At 40.2% G+C, this 25963-nt stretch overlaps 3 protein-coding genes across 4 annotated transcripts; all 3 read right to left on the bottom strand.

Moving 5' to 3' along the window:
* Positions 1-60: 60 nt before the first annotated feature.
* On the bottom strand, positions 61-25254 carry LOC143317442 (uncharacterized). The gene is made up of 7 exons (XM_076725598.1): positions 25198-25254; positions 19255-19302; positions 19050-19140; positions 18396-18563; positions 18172-18300; positions 488-697; positions 61-95 (listed from the first exon to the last, which is right to left on the bottom strand). The coding sequence occupies exons 1-7, from the start codon at positions 25216-25218 to the stop codon at positions 61-63; spliced, it is 702 nt and encodes a 233-aa protein (XP_076581713.1). The 5' UTR covers positions 25219-25254.
* Positions 3893-6731, bottom strand: LOC143317498 (galactose-specific lectin nattectin-like). The gene is made up of 11 exons (XM_076725655.1): positions 6686-6731; positions 6482-6572; positions 6298-6336; positions 6148-6183; positions 5990-6031; positions 5509-5538; positions 5162-5194; positions 4946-5055; positions 4668-4787; positions 4474-4585; positions 3893-4231 (listed from the first exon to the last, which is right to left on the bottom strand). Exons 2-11 carry the CDS (start codon positions 6552-6554, stop codon positions 4164-4166), a joined length of 663 nt encoding a protein of 220 aa, XP_076581770.1. The 5' UTR covers positions 6555-6572; positions 6686-6731; the 3' UTR covers positions 3893-4163.
* LOC143317497 (uncharacterized) lies at positions 9765-14120 on the bottom strand. 2 transcript variants are annotated; one of them, XM_076725651.1, is made up of 8 exons: positions 14013-14120; positions 13808-13898; positions 12910-13074; positions 11967-12020; positions 11762-11852; positions 11043-11270; positions 10819-10947; positions 9765-10503 (listed from the first exon to the last, which is right to left on the bottom strand). In XM_076725651.1, exons 3-8 carry the CDS (start codon positions 12967-12969, stop codon positions 10223-10225), a joined length of 843 nt encoding a protein of 280 aa, XP_076581766.1. In that variant the 5' UTR covers positions 12970-13074; positions 13808-13898; positions 14013-14120; the 3' UTR covers positions 9765-10222. The 2 variants fall into 2 exon arrangements, with proteins under 2 accessions (XP_076581766.1, XP_076581767.1); XM_076725652.1 differs by lacking the exons at positions 13808-13898; positions 14013-14120 and having other exon boundaries at positions 12910-13747.
* Positions 25255-25963: the final 709 nt, after the last annotated feature.

The following is a 25963-nucleotide window of genomic DNA, read 5'->3' as shown; positions in this document are numbered from 1 at the left end:
CACCACTTTTGCATTCTTACTTTTGAGTTAATTGAAAAAAAACACAGAAAGTTTGAAACATCAACAGGTGTAGAGGAAGGACAATAGAGATGCTTCTATGATGAGACACAACAGAAGTTTCTGAAGAACTCATTTGAAATAGATCAACTATCAGCTCACAGATGAGGTGTTGTTGTTAATTCTGATGTAACTTTCCAGTCTGAAAGTCTGAGGTCTATTGCATTGTACTCATCCAAACTGCACTGTAAGTAAGTGCACTCTTTAACCTGCAGTAGCTTCTAGAACAACTTTAATAATTGAAAGAAATGAAAGTGAAGACACATTATAGAATTTCAAATATGTAGATGATTTCAGATCTCTTTAAAGTAAAATTGTATTTGTAAATTCAGGCCAGTCACAACTGTATTCACTGTTTTTCAAACATGACCAACCAGAAAACCACTGAAGGTGGTAATAAAACCATTTTGCCAAACATGTGTATGTGCACTCAGGCGCACATACACACGGTCCCCTCGCTGCAGCTGCAGGAACGCTGCATTTCCTCCATTATCAGCCCCATCAGAGGATGTACGGTGGTCATAGGTCGTCACAACCATCTGATTGTTCCTCATGAGGTTTAGACCCACAGCGTGTTCTCCTCCAGCATGATAAAAGAAGGTGAAGTAGTAAATGCCTTCAACAGGTGCAGTGAAGATACCTGTGGAAACAGTATTTTACTCCAACATTTTATTCCATCCTGGAGAGTATGTTTGAAACTGGGTGGATCACACTGTAAGTGTTAGATCTTGTGGCAAAGGATAGATAAGAGAAAAAGGTTTTTCCTGCACTGCACAAAACATCTGGTGAAAACTATTGAGAAGTCATTGAAGATTAAGACCTCACCTGTCTGGAAATCGTGCTTTGAACTGAAAAACCTTCAAATTTTAATTACATTTTGGCACATCTACATCACCGCAAACATTTTACTTACTTATTTGTAAGTAGAATACAGAAAATGTCATTACAGCTGTACTCACCCGTGATTTTACTGTAAGCATTGCCAATGTTCGTTTTCACTGTTCTGTAGACTAAAGTTATGTCGGTGTTGAAGGGTCCGAGGGCTCCACTCCCGCCCGTTGCTGCACTGAATACGATCATGGGTGTTTCTATGTAAAGCAAAACATTGTAATGTCATTATTTTGTAGATGTGTTTCCATACAATGCAAAAATGTCACTTTACCTTTGTTCTTCAGTTGAAGGATCTGGTTTTCACTGTTCTTCAGCCTGGTTTCACTGTCCTTCAACCTGGCTTCACTGTTCTTCAGCCTGTTTTCACTGTTCTTCAGCCTGGCATCACTGTTCCACAGCCTGGTTTCCAAAGCTCCCAGTTTTTGTCTCATGATACCAAACTCTTCCAGGAGCTCACACATGTCAGGAGAGCATGAGTGTTGTCTACTGCTTTTTCCCGTTTCAAGAGCATGAACACCATCCTCTGCCATAATCAGGCCACAGAACAGAGACAGAAACGTTAAGATCATGAAATTCATCTTCCAAGTTGTTTCAGCTTTGTTCAGTCACCTAAACTCTTGCTGCTTTTATGTGGTTTAAAGATGACCTGTTAATTTTTAACATCCCATTTGACATGTGGCTTTAATTACTTGTTTGCTGTCTCAGTGGACAGTTTCATTGGGTATGAGCTTGTCAGTTTGCATTTCCCTGGAATTATGTCCAGGATATAAACCAGGAAGAGGTCATTTATATGATCCATTGTAAGCAGCAATTACAAATGTTGTCCAACATCTTATTGACCATTTTGATATTTTTGTATCTTACAGACTTTGATTAATTGCAAACGTTCACTCGTTGGGGACCTCTAGTAATCTGTAATAATTTCAGAGGTCACCTGTTATCGTAATCCTCTGTGGATCTGCAATGTACATAGTTTGTAAAGTAAAAATTCCACCACAAATTATCAACCATATTTCACCAAACACCAAACCCATGTGAGGATATTAGTCCCATGTGAGTATTGAGTGTTATGGAGGCTGCATTGGCAATTATAAATCAGAGTTCTATCAGCATTTGGGTGCATGTTCAGGAGGCTCATTACTCTTGTCGTTCAGGAAGCAGATGTTACGCAGAGTCTTGATGTCATAACATCATATCCGGAGGATAATGTCAGTAAATTCAAGTAAAATACAGACTATGATTATTCTGTGTCCAGTGCAAACATACAAGCTGTAGCAGTTCTTCAAACTTGCCATACACATTTTAAATGCCTGACTGCGTTGGCAGACACAGTGAAATGCCTTTGATTCAACTGACCTTTTCGCTCCAGTTATTGAGTTTGTCTCTTCTGCTGAAGGACATTCACCTTGTTGTTGTTGAATCACTGCTGTGGTGTGTTTGGCCTTGTGTCTGCTTAAAGATAAGGTTTTTCCCTTTAGTTCTGATCCAACTGAGCACACTTGGGGAGTTCCTATTTCGAAAGATATTCTGGAACACAATGGTTATAACAACAGGGTATTTCAGCAATTTTTCATGCCTCCAGTTTACCCTCTGGACTAAATTTATATTGTTCATGCAGTAGTCTCTTGGATCTGACCTTGGATGTCCCCAATGGCATCTTATCTCAGGTGTCTGTCAACAGGATTCTTATTTGTCAGTGCCTGCAAAGATCCAATTCAGGACAGCACGCTCTCCAACAGAACCAACCTCACCCCAGACCACATATGTGCCCAGGTAGACCTCTGCTTGACAACCACCTATTTCTAGAACAACCAGACAGAAGCAGGGCTGTGACAGAAGACTCAACATTGAAGCATACAACACAAACCCATGCACAGATCAATATTTGCTTTCTGATTCTCACTCAGAACACCAGGGAAGCACCTAGAACATGTGGTTACCCAAACTGGGCCTTTATCAAGACTGCAAAAAGACACAGATCAGAGCGAGTATGAAAGGACCATGAACAGAACAACATTGTCATCCCTGACATTGCGAGATCAGGCACAGTCATTGACACTAGTGACCCCAATGACGCACATGATCGCCAGGTGGGTCAAGGACCTGCCCATTTACACCATGACACACCCATTATAACCCATTGACCCATTAACACCGGGACTCATGTGACCCCAATGACTCACATGATAGCTGGGTGGGTCAATGATCATGCAAGAGGATAAATGCCTGGTACTCCCCACCAGACAGTTAGAACTGAAGATCAAGGCCACAATATAACCCCAAGGAACAATCGTAGTCACAGTTGACTGTTGGAAGGAAACAGGAAGTGAACACTATTCCCTTCTTCATCCCAGCAGCAAGGAATTGGAATTCCTACGACTCGGGGGCTTTGTCACTTGAACATAAACAAATATCACTTGTGGGAATTGCAGCAGGTGATGCTGTTTATCATCTTGGGAGGACCGTCTCATCGAAGTGACTGCAGAGTGGGTCATTTGGAGTTTTGCATTGGACACAGCTGTCGGCAATCTCCTGTCACTTATTGTTAATTCATTCATTCTAAATTCACATTACTGCTGTAAGTACTGTGGAACAGGGTGACACACTATTTGGCAAAATATAAGAATTAGAAGTGGATTGCTACTACCTGCTGAAATTGGGAAATTGCTTTGTATGAGTATGTTTATTGATATACCAGATTTTACCCCCTTTTGGAGAGACGTGGGTGATCTACAGTAGCGTCAGTGATACTCCCGTGACAGTTGTGTCACATCACAGTGGGAGTGCAGAGTTTGAAAAGTTCATCTTGTTGGATTCTGTCAGCATTTCCACAAGGTACTGCAAAAAGTTGTGATGTTCAGTATTATTTAACGGTGCTATGGAGCTCTCTGAGATACAGGATTTATACCAATAAGGCTGGCACACAAACTCACAAACAAGCTCATTTCAATGCTCGAATACTTTAATGATTAATTATGAGTCATACAAGAAAGACTGCAGAATAAAGTTGCACAAAAATCCTTATTTTCATTACCATTCAGTCTGCTCTTATTTAAAGCACAAGGCCTAAGAGGCAGCTCCTGATTACGTCACTTGTCACTCCTTTCCTTGAGTAGCATTACAGCAATAGAGAAGAAATGCAGATTTGATATGAGATATAAAGCCAGTGTTTGTGCTCCTGACAGGTACTTCATGCCTTTGTCTTTGTCCAGGAATCACACCCTCCTTGCACAGACAAATCCGTAACGATAGGTACATGGAATGTCATTCCAGAGCCTTGCAGCTGTGAGTATCGCAGAGACAAGAGTGAGTCAGCAAGACACAAACCAAAACCTGACACTATTCATCCTTTGCTAAGCAGTTTATCACTTTGTCATTTTTCTTTATTATTTTAACAACAAATGTGCCATTTTTCCAAAAATCAATGGATGTATTTTTCACTGCTTTTCATATTTGCCTTTAATCATCCAGAACACTCACACGTTGTGCTTCAAAGGTCAACATTAAATGGCAATTGTCCTTTACCTGACCAGTTCATATGTGCACAGTGCTCCCTGCGACGGTAGTTGTTAGGCTGTCCACGAGCCCAGGCCGCATAGTTGACACGTGAACCATCAATCCAGAACCAGTAACGCTCCTAGAAGACAAAATGTTAAAGTGTATTCTACATGTAATGAAAAGGTATTACTTCAATATCTCTCAGACCTTGTTTGATTTACCTGTTGTGCATCAGAGAGTCCGATCCAGGTTACTCTGTTGCGTGTCAAACGCCTAAGATACAAATTCTCGTACCTGTTATGCACAGATACAAGGTTTCCACCATTGGCCTGACAGTGTCTCTACAATGGAGATAAACAAACAGAGAGTGGAGTTGCCGAGGACAAAAACATAACTCGACTCAGAGGACGATGCAAATTGTGTTTGCGAAGTGTGTAATTCCAGTCAAGCAGAATAAACACGGTGAAGATGCATTCTGTACTTGGATCGTCCTGATTACCTGAGCCATAGCCCAAGTCTTGGCTACTGGAAAGTAGCGGAAGCAGCGTCTTCCGTACCGAGCCCAACCACAGCGGCAACGAAGGGATCTCTTGGCAACTGCATGTTTTCCTGAAGGCAAATAGAGAAGTCAGGGGGATGTTGAGTCTCAATTTAAAATGAATTTCAAATAAATGGAATAAATGTGGTAATAATCTGGAAAGTAGCATCTACTGACCCTGGGTATCGGTCTCATTTCCACTCGCTGCATCTGGAGATTGAAAGATGGAAAGTTTCAAAGACAATAGCAGCTATTGGCTGGTTCATCTTGTCACTTTGTTTACATAAATGCAGAGTTTCTCTCTGTGTATGGGCAGGCATGATAACAAAGTATAATGCACTTTTGTCATGTCCTGTTTATGTCTGTGCACATATTATGTTGTTTAAGTAGCATCCCGTAATTGGTGCTATCTTCCTGAATCATTTCACTTCTACAAAAATCCTTTCACGAGACAACAACAGTGAAGAGCATTCAAGTTTACTCCAGCCCACAACGTTCCCGTAAAGCTTGTTAGCTGTACTCACTTTCCTCAGATTCTGATTCGTCCTCATCGTCTGAAAGACATGGACACTTTGACATATTAGTGATGGTGACAGGGAATGAAGGAAAAAGGAGCAATAAAGGAAAGACTGTGGTTATTGCAATGCAATTTGTTGCATTAAAAACAGTGAACACAGTTATCTACATTATACAAGCCGCGTTATACATCATTAACCCTTGTTTCCAGCCAGGAACGCTAAGCTAAGCTAAGCAGAAGCATCAATCTTCTCATCTAAATCTACAAACTGAAAAAAAGAACACACTTATTTCCAAAATGTTGAATCTATTTATTCCTTAAAGACTGTGTGAGTTTGTAGTAACTTCCCTTGCAGCGAGTCAGTGTGTTTGAAGAGGTTAAAGACAGTTAAATGAGATGCAGGCTGTTGGTTTCTTTGTGTTAGTTTGTGGTAGCAGGTTAGCAGAGAGTCTCTTTTTCTCATAACACTAATGTGTCATTGCACTCACCTTCTGATCCGCTCTCAGAGTCGTCATCCTCAGTGTCAGCAGCTGGACAGTTTGACATATCAGTGAGTTTTTACTCATGTAAAAGTAGAAGAAAAGCTACAATATACATAACACAATGTGACGTGCTTGAATAGAAATCTGAGAAAAAAGACACTTACTTGTTCCAGATTTAGAATCTTCTTCTTCTTCTTCTTCTGAAAAAAGGTTAACCACACCAGTAAGTGACTGTTTTTCTGTCTGGTTTTCTCTGAGTGTGCAGACATGTTTATTGTGTGCGTTGCTACAAATGTGAAGAAAAATGTTCTTACTTTCTGCAGCTGCTGCTGAAGACTCCTTGGCTTTGTCAGCTGGACAGTTTGACACAACAGAAAGTGACTTTTTTTTGTTTGTGCAGAAAAATTGGATCTCTGGCTCGCCATCTTTGCCTTTTCTCCTTTAAACACAATATTCAGAACGCTCATACACAAACCCTGCCTGAAAACTCATACTCACCAGTAGCCTGAGTCAGAAGCATCAGGGCAACAAGAAGCACAGACACAGTTAGCATCTTCATGGTGAAGTTCATCCAGGTGTTAAAGTTGACCTTCGATAAAAAGACCCAAACATGTTAATTAGACGTGCAGGGAGAACGTTGACTCCACGTGACTGTCAATACATTAAAGATAGGACAGAAAATAATAAGAGTTTATCGCAAACCTGTTGCAGAATTATCTTCTCTTCTTGTTCTCGGGGTCCTTCCTCGGCGAAGTGTTAAGCAGGAGAAAGCGTAGCTCTTAAATACAGTTTCTTGTTGCGCCATCCTGCCTGTCAGAACCAGGAACCATGGACACACTTACTGACACTGCACACACAAAACGTAAACCTGAATGCACATGACAACACTTTCAGGTACAATTTCATATTTGTCCAGTGAGCGTGTTTGCTAAGTCTAGTGAAGCAAAAATGGATTAGATATACATTTCCAAACAATGATTTTCCATTCTTCCAGCTCTTTGTAACTCCAGGAACAAAAGTCTTATCAGCAGTGCACTCTGGGAAGAGGCAGTACAAGTTTATTAACATAAGTTACTGAGAACATTACGATCGGTGGCAAATTAAAAGAATATGTGTGTTTATAAAACTGAAGCCATGAGCCTCCACAACAGCTTCATTGTCCCTTGAAGTAGCTTGGGTGGTGCCACACAAGATCTTGCACACTTGAAGAGAATGCGTTGAAGGCCTATCGGGAACAGGTGGGAGACCTGTCATTATGGTGCAAGGCTAACAACCTCTTACTGAGCAGCACACCCCTGAGGATCAACAGGACACTTGGGAGGCAAGAAAGGTGAGGAAACTCCCTTTCCACCTCAGACAGCTCCAGAAATGTAGGCTCTTTTTAAGGAACCTTTGTGGAAAACATCCTAAAAGAGAGCATCACCAACTGGCAAAGTTCCCACAGAAAGTGGTGCGTTGACCAGATCACAAGTGCAAAGATGGAAATACAAGTGTGAACAACCACCAAGACGCATTGGGATCCAGTCACCCAAACCACTTGCTGCGTTGGTCTGGGACGGAGAACATGGAGAGGAGCTCTGATGGACGTGGACTACAAGGTCCTTTCTTGCCCTGCGCTCATCTGCAGTTCTCAAAGGACTTTGTCCAGTCAGTCTCAATAGTTGGAAGAACCTGTATCTGTATATCAGCTCTTGACAGTTTTATTTCTTAGCTAGCCAGTGTGGAAGAAACATGACAACACATAATAAGTGTGCACAGAACCCTTTGACCGTCTAGTGGAACATGCACATTTGCATATTTGCACAAAAGTGTGTACAAAACTTGATCATTTGCTAATCGGCTTGGCGAGTCACAGTGTAGAGTTCTGATTGGCCTCTTTCTTTCCTGATTTCTTTGAATTGTCTAATGCCTGTTATACATACTATGAAGTGGAAAACATCTGTTTACCAAATGAATCATATCAAGCAAGTTGTTATGTATAACAGTGGAGCAGAGCTGATTGCTATGAAAGTAAGTTTCACTATTTTATATGTGATTTCACAGCAGTATTTACTGTACAATCGAACATACTGTCAGAATAAACTGGCACATAAATGAGAAATGCCACTGTGTCTGCACTGTGTTTGTGATTCTTGTGTTGTAACAGTAATACTGAGGTCTGAAGTAATACTGATGATGAAGTTCTCAGGAACTTATGAGCGGTTATCACTGTTTGGACATCTGATCCATGTCTGCAGCTCTTTACGAAGCAACAATTCACATCTGTAAATGAAGCCTTTATGGTGTGTTACAGCCAACTGGCGTGATGTTCTGTCAAACTTATGTTTCTGTCTGGAGACAATAAAGTTTACTTTGGCTGTACTTGTACTGACCAGGTGTACCTAAGTCAAACATGGGAGTTGAATCAGTGTCAGTGAAGCGGGGCATGTATACTCAGCCAGCACCATCACAAGATTACAAAATTAAACAGTGATAAACCAAGTATTTGTTTTGAGTGTGTCCATTACAGGTTTATTCAAATAATACACACCTCCTGTTTACTGAGATTACTGATGTGTGTGAGCCTGCATTTTGCTTTTCACTTGGTTGTCTCTGCTTTAGTGAATTTAAAAAGTACATCCATGGATTTCTGTATGTTGTTAATGATGAATGCTAATTGACTGTGTGATTAGTGATACACATAGTTCAGTGCAGCAGAGCAGCTCTCAGCGAGTCTGACAGCTGTTAGTGAGTCACTCTTTACTTACTCTGTACCTGTAATTACTTAGTAGCACATTACTTTGTAACATGTGATCATATCATCAGAAAAAGTAAACTGTTTTCTGTCAAAACAGTTTTTTCGTTCCTAACACATGACTCTGTAACAACGACATTTTCAGCATTAATGTGACTCCTCTTTTCCTCTGAATCACACTTTAAATTTTGGTGAATTGCATCACACTTACTGAGGTTACAATGGGTGAGTTTTGTCTCTGCGTGTTATGAATTAACACTATGAATTATTATCTATTATTATCAGAGCTCCGGCGTGGTCTCAAAGCAAAAGAAAAAACATCCACTGAGCCACACTGTTGCATTTGATATTGTATCTTGATTAAACTTAGTTCATGAATAATGCAAAGTATTTAAATATATATATTTAACACACACACGCATACACAGACATAGCAATGACAAAAAACAAACAGCGCTGGTTGTAAAATATTTTTGTCTTTCCTTTTTAATATGAGAGCAGAAACAAATTGTTTTGTAGATTTTTTTTTTCTGGTACCTTAATAGTTTTCCAAAACTGTAATAATCTTAAGACTGTCCAGTGAGTTCAGGTTTATTCTCTTTAAAATAGTACAAGAAAGTGTTTGTTTCTTCTCTTCATCAAGTAGAAAACATGTCATTGAAACCGGTCTGTGACATAAGGTAGAAAATGATGGGAGGTTAGCCTCTGTTAGCCTCTTTGCTCACTTTCACTGTGAACCTGCGAGGTGAGAGATTAGCATGTAAATACGGTAACAAAGGATTTTAAGATGCACCCCTGTTCATCAGCAGAGATGCAACTCCTCTACTTCTTTGAAAATCTCCTCCCTGGTTGACAGCAAACGTTTCCCATAGGATCATTATATTTGTCCCTTATATGAAACCATGCAGGAAGCAAACTTGGATATTACGTATTTTAATGTTTATATGCTGTTTTAGAATGTTTTTAATGCATTATGTAAACTGGAGCACTGCATCACTGCTCCAGTTTTGTGACTCATACTGGAAATGATGCGAACACATTGGATGCATGAAGGAATTTTATTGGTTTAATCAAAAGATAGCAAGCCACATAGTCTACACACCACATTTTTACGTTTGAGTTAATTGAAAAAAAAAACACAGAAAGTTCGAAACATCAACAGGTGTAGAGGAAGGACAATAGAAATGCTTCTATGATGAGACACAACAGAAGTTTAACTCATTTGAATTCAATAAACTATCAGCTCACAGATGAGGTGTTGTTGTTAATTCTGATGTCATTTTCCAGTCTGAAAGTCTGAGGTCTATTGCATTGTACTCATCCAAACTGCACTGTAAGTTAGTGCACTCTTTAACCTGCAGTAGCTTCTAGAACAACTTTAATAATTGAAAGAAATGAAAGTGAAGACACATTATAGAATTTCAAATATGTAGATGATTTCAGATCTCTTCAAAGTAAAATTGTATTTGTAAATTCAGGCCAGTCATAACTTTATTCACTGTTTTTCAAACATGACGAACCAGAAAACCACTGAAGGTGGTAATTGAATCATTTTGCCAAACATGTGTATGTGCACTCAAGCGCACATACACACGGTCCCCTCGCTGCAGCTGCAGGAACGCTGCATTTCCTCCATTATCAGCCCCATCAGAGGATGTACGGTGGTCATAGGTCATCACAACCACCTGATTGTTCCTCATGAGGTTTAGACCCACAGGGTGAGCTCCTCCAGCATGATAAAAGAAGGTGAAGTAGTAAACGCCGTCGACAGGTGCAGTGAAGATACCTGTGGAAACAGTATTTTACGCCAACATTTTATTCCATCCTGGAGAGTGTGTTTGAAACTGAGTGGATCACACTGTAAGTGTCAGATCTTGTGGTAAAGGACAGATAAGAGAAAAAGGTTTTTCCTGCACTGCACAAAACATCTGGTGAAAACTATTGAGAAGTCATTGAAGATTAAGACCTCACCTGTCTGGAAATCGTGCTTTGAACTGAAAAACCTTCAAATTTTAATTACATTTTGGCATATCTACATCACTGCAAACATTTTACTTATTTGTAAATAGAAAACAGAAAATGTCATTACAGCTGTACTCACCCGTGATTTTACTGTAGGCATTGCCAACGTTCGTTTTCACTGCTCTGTAGACTAAAGTTTTGTCTATGTTGAAGGGTCCTAGGGCTCCACTCCCACCAGTTGCTGCACTGAATACGACCATGGGTGTTTCTATGTAAAGCAAAGCATTGTAATCTCATTATTTTGTAGACGTGTTTCCATACAGTGAAGTCTTTGAATCAATCAGAGCAAAAATGTCACTTTACTTTTCTTCTTCAGTTCAAGGATTTGGTTTTCACTGATCTTCAGCCTGTATTCACTGTTCTTCAGCCTGGTTTCACTGTTCCACAGCCTGGTTTCACTGTTCTTCAGCCTGGTTTCCAAAACTCCCAGTTTTTGTTTCATGATACGAGACTGTTTCAGGACCTCACACGTTTGCAGAAAGCAAAAGTGTCTTTTACTGATTTTTCCCTTTTCAGGAGCCTTAACACCATCTTCTCCCATAATCAGGCCACAGAACAGAGACAGAAATATTAAAATGGTGAAATTCATCTTCCAAGTTCATTCAATGTATTGACCATTTTGATATTTTTGATCTTACAGACTTTGATTAATTGCAAACATTCACTCGTTGGGGACCTCTAGTAATAATTTCACAGGTCACCTGTTATCGTAATCCTCTGTGGATGTGCAATGTACATAGATCGTAAAGTAAAAATTCCGCCACAAATGATCGACCATGTTTCATCAAACACAGAGGTCATGTGATGATATTAGTCCCATTTGAGTCTTCAGTGTTATTGGAGGCTGCATTGGCAATTATAAATCAGAGCTCAGCTGGACAGTTTGACACAACAGAAAGTGACTTTTCTTGTTTGTTTGTGTAAAAAAATTGGATCTCTGGCTCTCCATCTTTGCCTTTTCTCCCAAAAACACAATATTCAGAATGCTCATACACAAACCCTGCCTGAAAACTCATACTCACCAGTAGCCTGAGTCAGAAGCATCAGGGCAACAAGAAGCACAGACACAGTTGGCATCTTCATGGTGAAGTTCATGCAGGTGTTAAAGTTGACCTTCGATATAAAGACACAGACATGTTAATTAGACGTGCAGGGAGAAACTATGACTCCTCGTGACTGTCAATCCATTAAAGATAGGACAGAAAATAATAAGAGTTTATCGCAAACCTGTTGCAGAATTATCTTCTCTTCTTGTTCTCGGGGTCCTTCCTCGGCCAAGTGCTAAGCAGGAGAAAGCGTAGCTCTTAAATACAGTTTCTTGTTGCGCCATCCTGCCTGTCAGAACCAGGAACCATGGACACACTTACTGACACTGCACACACAAAATGTTAACCTGAATGCACATGACAACACTTTCAGGTACAATTTCATATTTGTCCAGGGAGCGTCTTTGCTAAGTCTAGTGAAGCAAAAATGGATTAGATATACATTTCCAAGCAATGATTTTCCATTCTTCCAGCTCTTTGTAACTCCAGGAACAAAAGTTTTATCAGCAGTGCACTCTGGGAAGAGGCGGTACAAGTTTATTAACATACAGTTACTGAGAACATTATGATCTGTGGCAAATTAAAAGAATATGTGTGTTTATAAAACTGAAGCCATGAGCCTCCACAACAGCTTCATTGTTCCTTGAAGTAGCTTGGGTGGTGCCACACAAGATCTTGCACGCTTGAAGAGAATACGTTGAAGGCCTATTGGGAAAAGGTGGGGGACCTGTCGTTATGGTGCAAGGCTAACAACCTCTTACTGAACGGCACACCCCTGAGGATCAACAGGACACTTGGGAGGCAAGAAAGGTGAGGAAACTCCCTTTCCACCTCAGACAGCTCCAGAAATGCAGGCTCTTTTTAGGGAACCTTTGTGGAAAACATCCTAAAAGAGAGCATCACCAACTGGTATAGGAACTGTTCTACCAGGTTCCCACAGAAAGTGGTGCGTTGACCAGATCACAAGTGCAAAGATCGAAATACAAGTGCACAGCAACCACCAAGAGGCATTGGGATCCAGTCACTCAAACCACTTGCTGAGGTGGTCTGGGATGCATGTGACCTCATGTCATTTGTAGTGTAAATGCTAATGTGTCCCTGTCAAGGATGTAACAGGAACATACCTCATCAATGCAGGACATGGGGGTTGTTTTGGTTGCAGTGCACCAACGCTCAAAAAACATGGAGAGGAGCTCTGATGGACATGGACTACAAGGTCCTTTCTCGCCCTTCACTCATCTGCAGTTCTCAAAGGACTTTGTCCAGTCAATCTCAATAGTTGGAAGAACCTAGACGTGTTTCCATACAGTAAAGTCTATGAATCAATCAGAGCAAAAATGTCAGTTTACCTTTCTTCTTCAGTTCAAGGATCTGGTTTCACTGTTCTTCAGCCTGGTTTCACTGTCCTTCAGACTGGTTTCCAGAACTCCCAGTTTTTGTCTCATGATACCAAACTCTTTCAGGAGCTCACACATGTCAGGAAAGCATGACTATTTTTACTGATTTCTCTCCTATCAGGAGCCTTAACACCATCTTGTGCCATAATCAGGCCGCAGAACAGAGACAGAAATATTAAGATGGTGAAATTCATCTTCCAAGTTGATTCAATGTATTGACCATTTTGATATTTTTGTTCTTACAGACTTTGATTAATTGAAAACATTCACTTGTTGGGGACCTCTTGTAATAATTTCACAGGTCACCTGTTATCGTAATCCTCTGTGGATGTGCAATGTACATAGATCGTAAAGTAAAAATTCCACCACAAATTATCGACCATGTTTCATCAAACACAGAGGTCATGTGATGATATTAGTCCCATGCGAGTCTTCAGTGTTATGGAGGCTGCATTGGCAATTATAAATCAGAGCTCAGCTGGACAGTTTGACACAACAGAAAGTGACTTTTCTTGATTGTTTGTGAACAAAACTGGATCTCTGGCTCTCCATCTTTGCCTTTTCTCCTTTAAACACAATATTCAGAACGCTCATACACAAACCCTGCCTGAAAACTCATACCCACCAGTAGCCTGAGTCAGAAGCATCAGGGCAACAAGAAGCACAGACACAGTTGGCATCTTCATGGTGAAGTTCATGCAGGTGTTAAAGTTGACCTTTGATAAAAAGACACAGACATGTTAATTAGACGTGCAGGGAGAAACTATGACTCCTCGTGACTGTCAATCCATTAAAGATAGGACAGAAAATAATGAGAGTTTATCGCAAACCTGTTGCAGAATTATCTTCTCTTCTTGCTCTCGGGGTCCTTCCTCGGCCAAGTGTTAAGCAGGAGAAAGCGTAGCTCTTAAATACAGTTTCTTGTTGCGCCATCCTGCGTGTCAGAACCAGGAACCATGGACACACATGGACACACATACTGACACTGCACACACAAAACGTAAACCTGAATGACATGACAACACTTTCAGGTACAATTTCATATTTGTCCAGTGAGCGTGTTTGCTAAGTCTAGTGAAGCAAAAATGGATTAGATATACATTTCCAAACAATGATTTTCCATTCTTCCAGCTCTTTGTAACTCCAGGAACAAAGGTTTTATCAGCAGTGCACTCTGGGAAGAGGCAGTACAAGTTTATTAACATAAGTTACTGAGAACATTATGATGGGTGGCAAATTAAAAGAATATGTGTGTTTATAAAACTGAAGCCATGAGCCTCCACAACAGCTTCATTGTCCCTTGAAGTAGCTTGGGTGGTGCCACACAAGATCTTGCACACTTGAAGAGAATGCGTTGAAGGCCTATCGGGAACAGGTGGGGGACCTGTCGTTATGGTGCAAGGCTAACAGCCTCTTAGTGAACGGCACACCCCTGAGGATCAACAGGACACTTGGGAGGCAAAAAAGGTGAGGAAACTCCCTTTCCACCTCAGACAGCTCCAGAAATGTAGGCTCTTTTTAGGGAACCTTTGTGGAAAACATCCTAAACGAGAGCATCACCAACTGGTATAGGAACTGTTCTACCAGGTTCCCACAGAAAGTGGTGCATTGACCAGATCACAAGTGCACAGCAACCACCAAGAGGCATTGGGATCCAGTCACTCAAACCACTTGCTGCGTTGGTCTGGGACGCTAATGCTTCCCTGACGAGGATGTAACAGGAACATACCTCATCAATGCAGGACATGGTAGTTGTTTTGGTTGCAGTGCACCAACGCTCAGAAAACATGGAGAGGAGCTCTGATGGACGTGGACTACAAGGTCCTTTCTCGCCCTGCACTCATCTGCAGTTCTCAAAGGACTTTGTCCAGTCAGTCTCAACAGTTGGAAGAGCCTGTATCTGTATATTAGCTCTTGACAGTTTTGTTTCTTAGCTAGCCAGTGTGGAACAAACATGGCAACACATAATAACTGTGCACAGAACCCTTTGACCGTCTAGTGGAACATGCACATTTGCATATGTGCACGAAAGTGTGTACAAAACCTGATCGTTTGCTAATCGGCTTGGCGAGTCACAGTGTAGAGTTCTGATTGGCCTCTTTCTTCCCTGATTTCTTTGAATTGTCTAATGCCTGTTATACATACAATGAAGTGGAAAACATCTGTTTACCAAATGAATTATGTCAAGCAAGTTGTTATGTATAACAGTGGAGCAGAGCTGATTGCTATGAAAGTAAGTTTCATTATTTTATATGTGATTTCACAGCAGTATTTACTGTACAAGTGAACATATTGTCAGAATAAACCGGCACATAAATGAGAAATGCCACTGTGTCTGCTCTGTGTTTGTGATTCTTGTGTTGTAACAGTAATACTGATGTCCCTTAAGTTCTCAGGAACTTATGAGCGGTTATCACTGCTTGGACGTCTGATCCATGTCTGCAGCTCTTGTTCATATCTGTAAATGAAGCCTTTATGGTGTGTTACAGCCAAGTGGCGTGATGTGTCAAACTTATGTTTCTGTCTGTGGACAATAAAGTTTACTTTGGCTGTACTTGTACTGACCAGGTGTACCTAAGTCAAACATGGGAGTTGAATCAGTGTCAGTGAAGCGGGGCATGTATACTCAGCCAGCACCATCACAAGATTACAAAATTAGAAGTGATAAACCAAGTATTTGTTTTGAGTGTGTCCATTACAGGTTTATTCAAATAATACACACCTCCTGTTTACTGAGATTACTGATGTGTGTGAGCCTGCATTTTGCTTTTCACTTGGTTGTCTCTGCTTTAGTGAATTTAAAAAGTACATCCGTGGATTTCTGTATGTTGTTAATGATGAACGATAATTGACTGCGTGATTAGTGATACACATAGTTCAGTGCAGCAGAGCAGCTCTCAGCGAGTCTGACAGCTGTTAGTGAGTCACTCTTTACTTACTCTGTACCTGTAATTACTTAGTAGCACATTACTTTGCAACATGTGATCATATCATCAGAAAAAGTAAACTGTTTTCTGTCAAAACAGTTTTTTCGTTCCTAACACACACTTTAAATTTTGGTGAATTGCATCGCATTTACTGAGGTTACAGTGGGTGAGTTTTGTCTCTGCGTGTAATGAATTAACACTATGAATTATTATCTATTATTATCAGAGCTCCGGCGTGGTCTCAAAGCAAAAGAAAAAACATCCACTGAGCCACACTGTTGCATTTGATATTGTATCTTGATTAAACTTAGTTCATGAATAATGCAAAAAAAAAAAGTAAAAAAATAATGCATATATTTAACACACACACGCATACACAGACATAGCAATGACAAAAAACAAACAGCGTTGGTTGTAAAATATTTTTGTCTTTCCTTTTTAATATGAGAGCAGAAACAAATTGTTTTGTAGATTTTTATTTTCTGGTACCTTAATAGTTTTCCAAGATTGTAATAATCTTAAGACTGTCCAGTGAGTTCAGGTTTATTCTCTTTAAAATAGTACAAGAAAGTGTTTGTTTCTTCTCTTCATCAAATAGAAAACATGTCATTGAAACCGGTCTGTGACATAAGGTAGAAAATGATGGGAGGTTAGCCTCTGTTAGCCTCTTTGCTCACTTTCACTGTGAACCTGCGAGGTGAGAGATTAGCATGTAAATACGGTAACAAAGGATTTTAAGATGCACCCCTGTTCATCAGCAGAGATGCAACTCCTCTACTTCTTTGAAAATCTCCTCCCTGGTTGACAGCAAACGTTTCCCATAGGATCATTATATTTGTCCCTTATATGAAACCATGCAGGAAGCAAACTTGGATATTAAGTATTTTAATGTTTATATGCCGTTTTAGAATGTTTTTAATGCATTATGTAAACTGGAGCACTGCATCACTGCTCCAGTTTTGTGACTCATACTGGAAATGATGCGAACACATTGGATGCATGAAGGAATTGTATTGGTTTAATCAAAAGATAGCAAGCCACATAGTCTACACACCACTTTTGCATTCTTACTTTTGAGTTAATTGAAAAAAAAACACAGAAAGTTCGAAACATCAACAGGTGTAGAGGAAGGACAATAGAAATGCTTCTATGATGAGACACAACAGAAGTTTAACTCATTTGAATTTGATAAACTATCAGCTCACAGATGAGGTGTTGTTGTTAATTCTGATGTCATTTTCCAGTCTGAAAGTCTGAGGTCTATTGCATTGTACTCATCCAAACTGCACTGTAAGTAAGTGCACTCTTTAACCTGCAGTAGCTTCTAGAACAACTTTAATAATTGAAAGAAATGAAAGTGAACACACATTACAGAATTTCAAATATGTAGATGATTTCAGATCTCTTCAAAGTAAAATTGTATTTGTAAATTCAGGCCAGTCACAACTGTATTCACTGTTTTTCAAACATGACGAACCAGAAAACCACTGAAGGTGGTAATTGAATCATTTTGCCAAACATGTGTATGTGCACTCATGCGCACATACACACGGTCCCCTCGCTGCAGCTGCAGGAACGCTGCATTTCCTCCATTATCAGACACATCAGAGGATGTACTGTGGTCAGAGGTCATTGCAACCACCTGATTGTTCCTTATGAGGGCCAGACCTGCAGCGTGTTCTCCTCCAGCATGATAAAAGAAGGTGAAGTAGTAAACGCCGTCGACAGGTGCAGTGAAGATACCTGTGGAAACAGTATTTTACGCCAACATTTTATTCCATCCTGGAGAGTGTGTTTGAAACTGAGTGGATCACACTGTAAGTGTCAGATCTTGTGGTAAAGGACAGATAAGAGAAAAAGGTTTTTCCTGCACTGCACAAAACATCTGGTGAAAACTATTGAGACATCATTGGAGATTAAGACCTCACCTGTCGGGAAATCGTGCTTTGAACTGAAAAACCTTCAAATTTTAATTACATTTTGGCATATCTACATCACTGCAAACATTTCACTTACTTATTTGTAAATAGAATACAGAAAATGTCATTATGGCTGTACTCACCCGTGAATTTATTGTAAGCATCGCCAATGTTCGTTTTCACTGCTCTGTAGACTATAGTTGTGCCTGTGTTGAAGGGTCCTAGGGCTCCACTCCCACCAGTTGCTGCACTGAATACGATCATGGGTGTTTCTATGTAAAGCAAAACATTGTAATCTCATTATTTTGTAGACGTGTTTACATACAATGAAGTCTTTGAATCCATCAGAGCAAAAATTTCACTTTACCTTTGTTCTTCAGTTGAAGTATCTGGTTTTCACTGTCCTTCAGACTGGTTTCCAGAACTCCCAGTTTTTGTCTCATGATACCAAACTCTTTCATGAGCTCACATATGTCAGGAGAGCAAGAGTGTTTTTCACTGATTGTTCCCGTTCCAAGAGCATGAACACCATCTTCTGCCATAATCAGGCAGCAGAACAGAGACAGAAATATTAAGATGGTGAAATTCATCTTCCAAGTTGATTCAATGTATTGACCATTTTGATATTTTTGATCTTACAGACTTTGATTAATTGAAAACATTCACTCGTTGGGGACCTCTAGTAATAATTTCAGAGGTCACCTGTTATCGTAATCCTCTGTGGATGTGCAATGTACATAGATCGTAAAGTAAAAATTCCACCACAAATTATCGACCATGTTTCATCAAACACAGAGGTCATGTGATGATATTCGTCCCATGTGAGTCTTCAGTGTTATGGAGGCTGCATTGGCAATTATAAATCAGAGTTCAGCTGGACAGTTTGACACAACAGAAAGTGACTTTTCTTGATTGTTTGTGAAAAAAACTGGATCTCTGGCTCGCCATCTTTGCCTTTTCTCCCTAAAACACAATATTCAGAACGCTCAAACACAAACCCTGCCTGAAAACTCATACTCACCAGTAGCCTGAGTCAGAAGCATCAGGGCAACAAGAAGCACAGACACAGTTGGCATCTTCATGGTGAAGTTCATGCAGGTGTTAAAGTTGACCTTCGATAAAAAGACACAGACATGTTAATTAGACGTGCAGGGAGAAACTATGACTCCTCGTGACTGTCAATCCATTAAAGATAGGACAGAAAATAATAAGAGTTTATCGCAAACCTGTTGCAGAATTATCTTCTCTTCTTCTCTGTGTTCTTCCTCGGTAAACTAATAAGCAGGAGAAAGCGTAGCTCTTAAATACAGTTTCTTTTTGTGCCATCCTGCGTGTCAGAACCAGGAACCATGGACACACTTACTGACACTGCACACACAAAATACAAACCTGAATGCACATGTCAACACTTTCAGGTACAATTTCATATTTGTCCAGGGAGGGTGTTTGCTAAGTCTAGTGAAGCAAAAATGGATTAGATATACATTTCCATACTATAATTTTGAATTCTTCCAGCTCTTTGTAACTCCAGGAACAAAAGTTTTATCAGCAGTGCACTCTGGGAAGAGGCGGTACAAGTTTATTAACATACAGTTACTGAGAACATTAAGATAGGTGGCAAATTAAAAGAATATGTGTGTTTATAAAACTGAAGCCATGAGCCTCCACAACAGCTTCATTTTCCCTTGAAGTAGCTTGGGTGGTGCCACACAAGATCTTGCACGCTTGAAGAGAATGCGTTGAAGGCCTATCGGGAACAGGTGGGGGACCTGTCATTATGGTGCAAGGCTAACAACCTCTTACTGAGCAGCACACCCCTGAGGATCAACAGGACACTTGGGAGGCAAAAAAGGTGAGGAAACTCCCTTTCCACCTCAGACAGCTCCAGAAATGTAGGCTCTTTTTAGGGAACCTTTGTGGAAAACATCCTAAAAGAGAGCATCACCAACTGGTATAGGAACTGTTCTACCAGGTTCCCACAGAAAGTGGTGCATTGACCAGATCACAAGTGCACAGCAACCACCAAGACGCATTGGGATCCAGTCACTCAAACCACTTGCTGCGTTGGTCTGGGACGCTAATGCGTCCCTGACGAGGATGTAACAGGAACATACCTCATCAATGCAGGACATGGTAGTTGTTTTGGTTGCAGTGCACCAATGCCCAGAAAACATGGAGAGGAGCTCTGATGGACGTGGACTACAAGGTCCTTTCTCGCCCTGCGCTCATCTGCAGTTCTCAAAGGACTTTGTCCAGTCAGTCTCAATCGTTGGAAGAGCCTGTATCTGTATATTCGCTCTTGACAGTTTTGTTTCTTAGCTAGCCAGTGTGGAACAAACATGGCAACACATAATAACTGTGCACAGAACCCTTTGACCGTCTAGTGGAACATGCACATTTGCATATTTGCACGAAAGTGTGTACAAAACTTGATCGTTTGCTAATCGGCTTGGCGAGTCACAGTGTAGAGTTCTGATTGGCCTCTTTCTTTCCTGATTTCTTTGAATTGTCTAATGCCTGTTATACATACAATGAAGTGGAAAACATCTGTTTACCAAATGAATTATGTCAAGCAAGTTGTTATGTATAACAGTGGAGCAGAGCTGATTGCTATGAAAGTAAGTTTCACTATTTTATATGTGATTTCACAGCAGTATTTACTGTACAAGTGAACATATTGTCAGAATAAACTGGCACATAAATGAGAAATGCCACTGTGTCTGCTCTGTGTTTGTGATTCTTGTGTTGTTACAGTAATACTGATGTCTCTTAAGTTCCCAGGAACTTATGAGCGGTTATCATTGTTTGCTAATAAGGACGTCTGATCCATGTCTGCAGCTCTTTACGAAGCAACAATTCATATCTGTCAATGAAGCCTTTATGGTGTGTTACAGCCAAGTGGCGTGATGTTGTGTCTCACCTGTCAGTAAAATTGTTTTCTTTTTTTTTTGTCAAACTTATGTTTCTATCTGGAGACAATAAAGTCCACCTGTTGCTGCACTGAATACGATCATGGGTCTTTCTATGTGACACAAAACATTGTAATCTCATTATTTTGTAGACGTGTTTCCATACAGTGAAGTCTTTGAATCAATCAGAGCAAAAATGTCAGTTTACCTTTGTTTTTCAGTTCAAGGATCTGGTTTTCACTGTCCTTCAGACTGGTTTCCAGAACTCCCAGTTTTTGTCTCATGATACCAAACTCTTTCATGAGCTCACACATGTCAGGAAAGCATGACTGTTTTTCCTGATTTTTCCCCTTTCAGGAGCCTTAACACCATCTTCTGCCATAATCAGGCCGCAGAACAGAGACAGAAATATTAAGATGGTGAAATTCATCTTCCAAGTTGATTCAATGTATTGACCATTTTGATATTATTGATCTTACAGACTTTGATTAATTGAAAACATTCACTCGTTGGGAAACTCTAGTAATAATTTCAGAGGTCACCTGTTATCATAATCCTCTGTGGATGTGCAATGTACATAGATCATAAAGTAAAAATTCCACCACAAATTATCGACCATGTTTCATCAAACACAGAGGTCATGTGATGATATTCATCCCATGTGAGTCTTCAGTGTTATGGAGGCTGCATTGGCAATTATAAATCAGAGCTCAGCTGGACAGTTTGACACAACAGAAAGTGACTTTTCTTGATTGTTTGTGAACAAAACTGGATCTCTGGCTCTCCATCTTTGCCTTTTCTCCTTTAAACACAATATTCAGAACGCTCATACACAAACCCTGCCTGAAAACTCATACTCACCAGTAGCCTGAGTCAGAAGCATCAGGGCAACAAGAAGCACAGACACAGTTAGCATCTTCATGGTGAAGCTCATCCAGGTGTTAAAGTTGACCTTCGATAAAAAGACACAGACATGTTAATTAGACGTGCAGGGAGAAACTATGACTCCTCGTGACTGTCAATCCATTAAAGATAGGACAGAAAATAATAAGAGTTTATCGCAAACCTGTTGCAGAATGATCTTCTCTTCTTCTTCTCGGGGTCCTTCCTCGGCCAAGTGTTAAGCAGGACAAGGCGTAGCTCTTAAATACAGTTTCTTGTTGCGCCATCCTGCCTGTCAGAACCAGGAACCATGGACACACATGGACACACATACTGACACTGCACACACAAAACGTAATCCTGAATGACATGACAACACTTTCAGGTACAATTTCATATTTGTCCAGTGAGCGTGTTTGCTAAGTCTAGTGAAGCAAAAATGGATTAGATATACATTTCCAAACAATGATTTTCCATTCTTCCAGCTCTTTGTAACTCCAGGAGCAAAGATTTTATCAGCAGTGCACTCTGGGAAGAGGCAGTACAAGTTTATTAACATAAGTTACTGAGAACATTATGATCGGTGACAAATTAAAAGAATATGTGTGTTTATAAAACTGAAGCCATGAGCCTCCACAACAGCTTCATTGTTCCTTGAAATAGCTTGGGTGGTGCCACACAAGATCTTGCACACAAGACGCATTGGGATCCAGTCACCCAAACCACTTGCTGCGTTGGTCTGGGACGCTAATGCTTCCCTGACAAGGATGTAACAGGAACATACCTAATCAATGCAGGACATGGTGGTTGTTTTGGTTGCAGTGCACCAATGCCCAGAAAACATGGAGAGGAGCTCTGACGGACGTGGACTACTCTTGACAGTAGTGCAAAGATGGAAATACAAGTGTAAACAACCACCAAGACGCATTGGGATCCAGTCACTCAAACCACTTGCTGAGGTGGTCTGGGATGCATGTGACCTCATGTCATTTGTAGTGTAAATGCTAATGCGTCCCTGTCAAGGATGTAACAGGAACGTACCTCATCAATGCAAGACATGGTAGTTGTTTTGGTTGCAGTGCACCAACGCTCAAAAAACATGGAGAGGAGCTCTGATGGACGTGGACTACAAGGTCCTTTCTTGCCCTGCACTCATCTGCAGTTCTCAAAGGACTTTGTCCAGTCAATCTCAACAGTTGGAAGAACCTGTATGTGTATATTAGTGGATGAGTTTTGTCTCTGTGTGCAATGAATTAACACTATGAATTATTATCCATGCATCCTCTGTACCACAGAGCTCCAGAGTGGTCTCACAACAAAAGAAAAACTTCCACTGAGCCACACTGTTGCATTTGGTGCCATCTTCCTCCATTACGATGATCAATCAAACAAGTGCTGCCCAGATGTGAACAAATTCACATGAGAGCATTTATCACCCTTTCATAATCTTCCCATTCCTGTAATTCAGTAGTAGCTGTACTTGAAATACCTTAATATAATTGTTACTTTATGCAACCTCGCTTGTCATAGCAAGACTTGTGTCTTGTGTGTGTGTGTCCAAAGCAGTTAATGAGTGATTGGACTCCATATATACGAGGTAATATACAATTCTAGTCAGAATTATTATGGTATTATGTCTTGATTAAACTTAGTTAGTGGATAATGCAAAGGATTCAAATATATATAACGAACACACGCAACCACAGACATAGCAATGACAAAAAACAAACAGCGTTGGTTGTAAAATATTTTTGTCTTTCCTTTTTAATATGAGAGCAGAAACAAATTGTTTTGTAGATTTTTATTTTCTGGTACCTTAATAGTTTTCCAAAATTGTAATAATCTTAAGACTGTCCAGTGAGTTCCGGTTTATTCTCTTTAAAATAGTACAAGAAAGTGTTTGTTTCTTCTCTTCATCACGTAGAAAACACGTCATTGAAACCGGTCTGTGACATAAGGTAGAAAATGATGGGAGGTTAGCCTCTGTTAGCCTCTTTGCTCACTTTCACTGTGAACCTGCGAGGTGAGAGATTAGCATGTAAATACGGTAACAAAGGATTTTAAGATGCACCCCTGTTCATCAGCAGAGATGCAAGTCCTCTACTTCTTTGAAAATCTCCTCCCTGGTTGACAGCAAACGTTTCCCATAGGATCATTATATTTGTCCCTTATATGAAACCATGCAGGAAGCAAACTTGGATATTACGTATTTTAATGTTTATATGCTGTTTTAGAATGTTTTTAATGCATTATGTAAACCGGAGCACTGCATCACTGCTCCAGTTTTGTGACTCATACTGGAAATGATGCGAACACATTGGATGCATGAAGGAATTGTATTGGTTTAATCAAAAGATAGCAAGCCACATAGTCTACACACCACTTTTGCATTCTTACTTTTGAGTTAATTGAAAAAAAAACACAGAAAGTTCGAAACATCAACAGGTGTAGAGGAAGGCCAATAGAAATGCTTCTATGATGAGACACAACAGAAGTTTAACTCATTTGAAATAGATCAACTATCAGCTCACAGATGAGGTGTTGTTGTTAATTCTGATGTAATTTTCCAGTCTGAAAGTCTGAGGTCTATTGCATTGTACTCATCCAAATTGCACTGTAAGTAAGTGCACTCTTTAACCTGCAGTAGCTTCTAGAACAACTTTAATAATTGAAAGAAATTAAAGTGAAGACACATTATAGAATTTCAAATATGTAGATGATTTCAGATCTCTTAAAAGTAAAATTGTATTTGTAAATTCAGGCGAGTCATAATTTTATTCACTGTTTTTCAAACATGACCAACCAGAAAACCACTGAAGGTGGTAATAAAACCATTTCGCCAAACATGTGTATCTGCAAACAAGCGCACATACACATGGTCCCCTCGCTGCAGCTGCAGGAACGCTGCATTTCCTCCATTATCAGCCCCATCAGAGGATGTACTGTGGTCACCGGTCATCACAACCCCGTGATTGTTCCTCATGAGGATTAGAACCGCAGGGTGAGCTCCTCTTGCGTGATAAAAGAAGGTGAAGTAGTACATGCCTTCGACAGGTGCAGTGAAGATACCTGTGGAAACAGTATTTTACTCCAACATTTTATTCCATCCTGGAGAGTGTGTTTGAAACTGGGTGGATCACACTGTAAGTGTCAGATCTTGTGGTAAAGATAAGAGAAAAAGGTTTTTCCTGCACTGCACAAAACATCTGGTGAAAACAATTGAGAAGTCATTGAAGATTAAGACCTCACCTGTCTGGAAATCGTGCTTTGAACTGAAAAACCTTCAAATTTTAATTACATTTGGCACATCTACATCACTGCAAACATTTTACTTATTTGTAAATAGAATACAGGAAATGTCATTACAGCTGTACTCACCCGTGATTTTACTGTAAGCATTGCCAATGTTCGTTTTCACTGCTCTGTAGACTAAAGTTGTGTCAGTGTTGAAGGGTCCAATGTTTCCATCCCCACCAATTGCAGCACTGAATACGATCATGGGTCTCTCTATGTGACGCAAAACATTGTAATGTCATTATTTTGTAGACGTGTTTACATACAGTGAAGTCACTGACTCAATCAGAGCAAAAATGTCAGTTTACCTTTGTTCTTCAGTTCAAGGATCTGGTTTTCACTGTTCTTCAGCCTGGTGTCACTGTCCTTCAGGCTGGTTTCCAGAACTCCCAGTTTTTGTCTCATGATACCAAACTCTTTCATGAGCTCACACATGTCAGGAGAGCAAGAGTGTTTTTCACTGATTGTTCCCGTTCCAAGAGCGTGAACACCATCTTCTGCCATAATCAGGCCACAGAACAGAGACAGAAATATTAAAATGGTGAAATTCATCTTCCAAGTTCATTCAATGTATTGACCATTTTGATATTATTGATCTTACAGACTTTGATTAATTGAAAACATTCACTCGTTGGGGACCTCTAGTAATAATTTCAGAGGTCACCTGTTATCGTAATCCTCTGTGGATGTGCAATGTACATAGATCGTAAAGTAAAAATTCCACCACAAATTATCGACCATGTTTCATCAAACACAGAGGTCATGTGATGATATTCGTCCCATGTGAGTCTTCAGTGTTATGGAGGCTGCATTGGCAATTATAAATCAGAGTTCAGCTGGACAGTTTGAC

The sequence above is a fragment of the Chaetodon auriga genome, chromosome 24 (genome assembly GCF_051107435.1).
Source record: "Chaetodon auriga isolate fChaAug3 chromosome 24, fChaAug3.hap1, whole genome shotgun sequence".
Taxonomy (NCBI): Eukaryota; Metazoa; Chordata; class Actinopteri; order Chaetodontiformes; family Chaetodontidae; genus Chaetodon; species Chaetodon auriga.
Note: the sequence above shows the minus strand (reverse complement) of the source record. Positions and strands in the feature narration are given on the sequence as shown.

Excerpts from the sequence above, each read along its gene's own strand:
- LOC143317498 (XM_076725655.1), bottom strand. The coding sequence starts at position 6,554 with ATGAACTTCACCATGAAGATGCTAACTGTGTCTGTGCTTCTTGTTGCC. Across the intron at positions 5,539-5,989 it reads CTCTGAGAGCGGATCAGAAG|ACGATGAGGACGAATCAGAA; the intron begins GTGAGTGCAATG and ends CATGTCTTTCAG. Across the intron at positions 4,232-4,473 it reads TGCACATATGAACTGGTCAG|CTGCAAGGCTCTGGAATGAC; the intron begins GTAAAGGACAAT and ends CGATACTCACAG.
- LOC143317497 (XM_076725651.1), bottom strand. The coding sequence starts at position 12,969 with ATGTTTTTTGAGCGTTGGTGCACTGCAACCAAAACAACCCCCATGTCC. Across the intron at positions 12,021-12,909 it reads CCATGTCCTGCATTGATGAG|CACTTGGCCGAGGAAGGACC; the intron begins GTATGTTCCTGT and ends TCTCCTGCTTAG. Across the intron at positions 10,948-11,042 it reads CCTTGAACTGAAGAAGAAAA|AAACACCCATGGTCGTATTC; the intron begins GTAAAGTGACAT and ends TGCTTTACATAG.
- LOC143317442 (XM_076725598.1), bottom strand. The coding sequence starts at position 25,218 with ATGCTTACAGTAAAATCACGG. Across the intron at positions 19,141-19,254 it reads AGAAGATAATTCTGCAACAG|GTCAACTTTAACACCTGCAT; the intron begins GTTTGCGATAAA and ends TTTTTATCGAAG. Across the intron at positions 18,564-19,049 it reads GCTTCTGACTCAGGCTACTG|AAGATGGTGTTCATGCTCTT; the intron begins GTGAGTATGAGT and ends TGATTATGGCAG.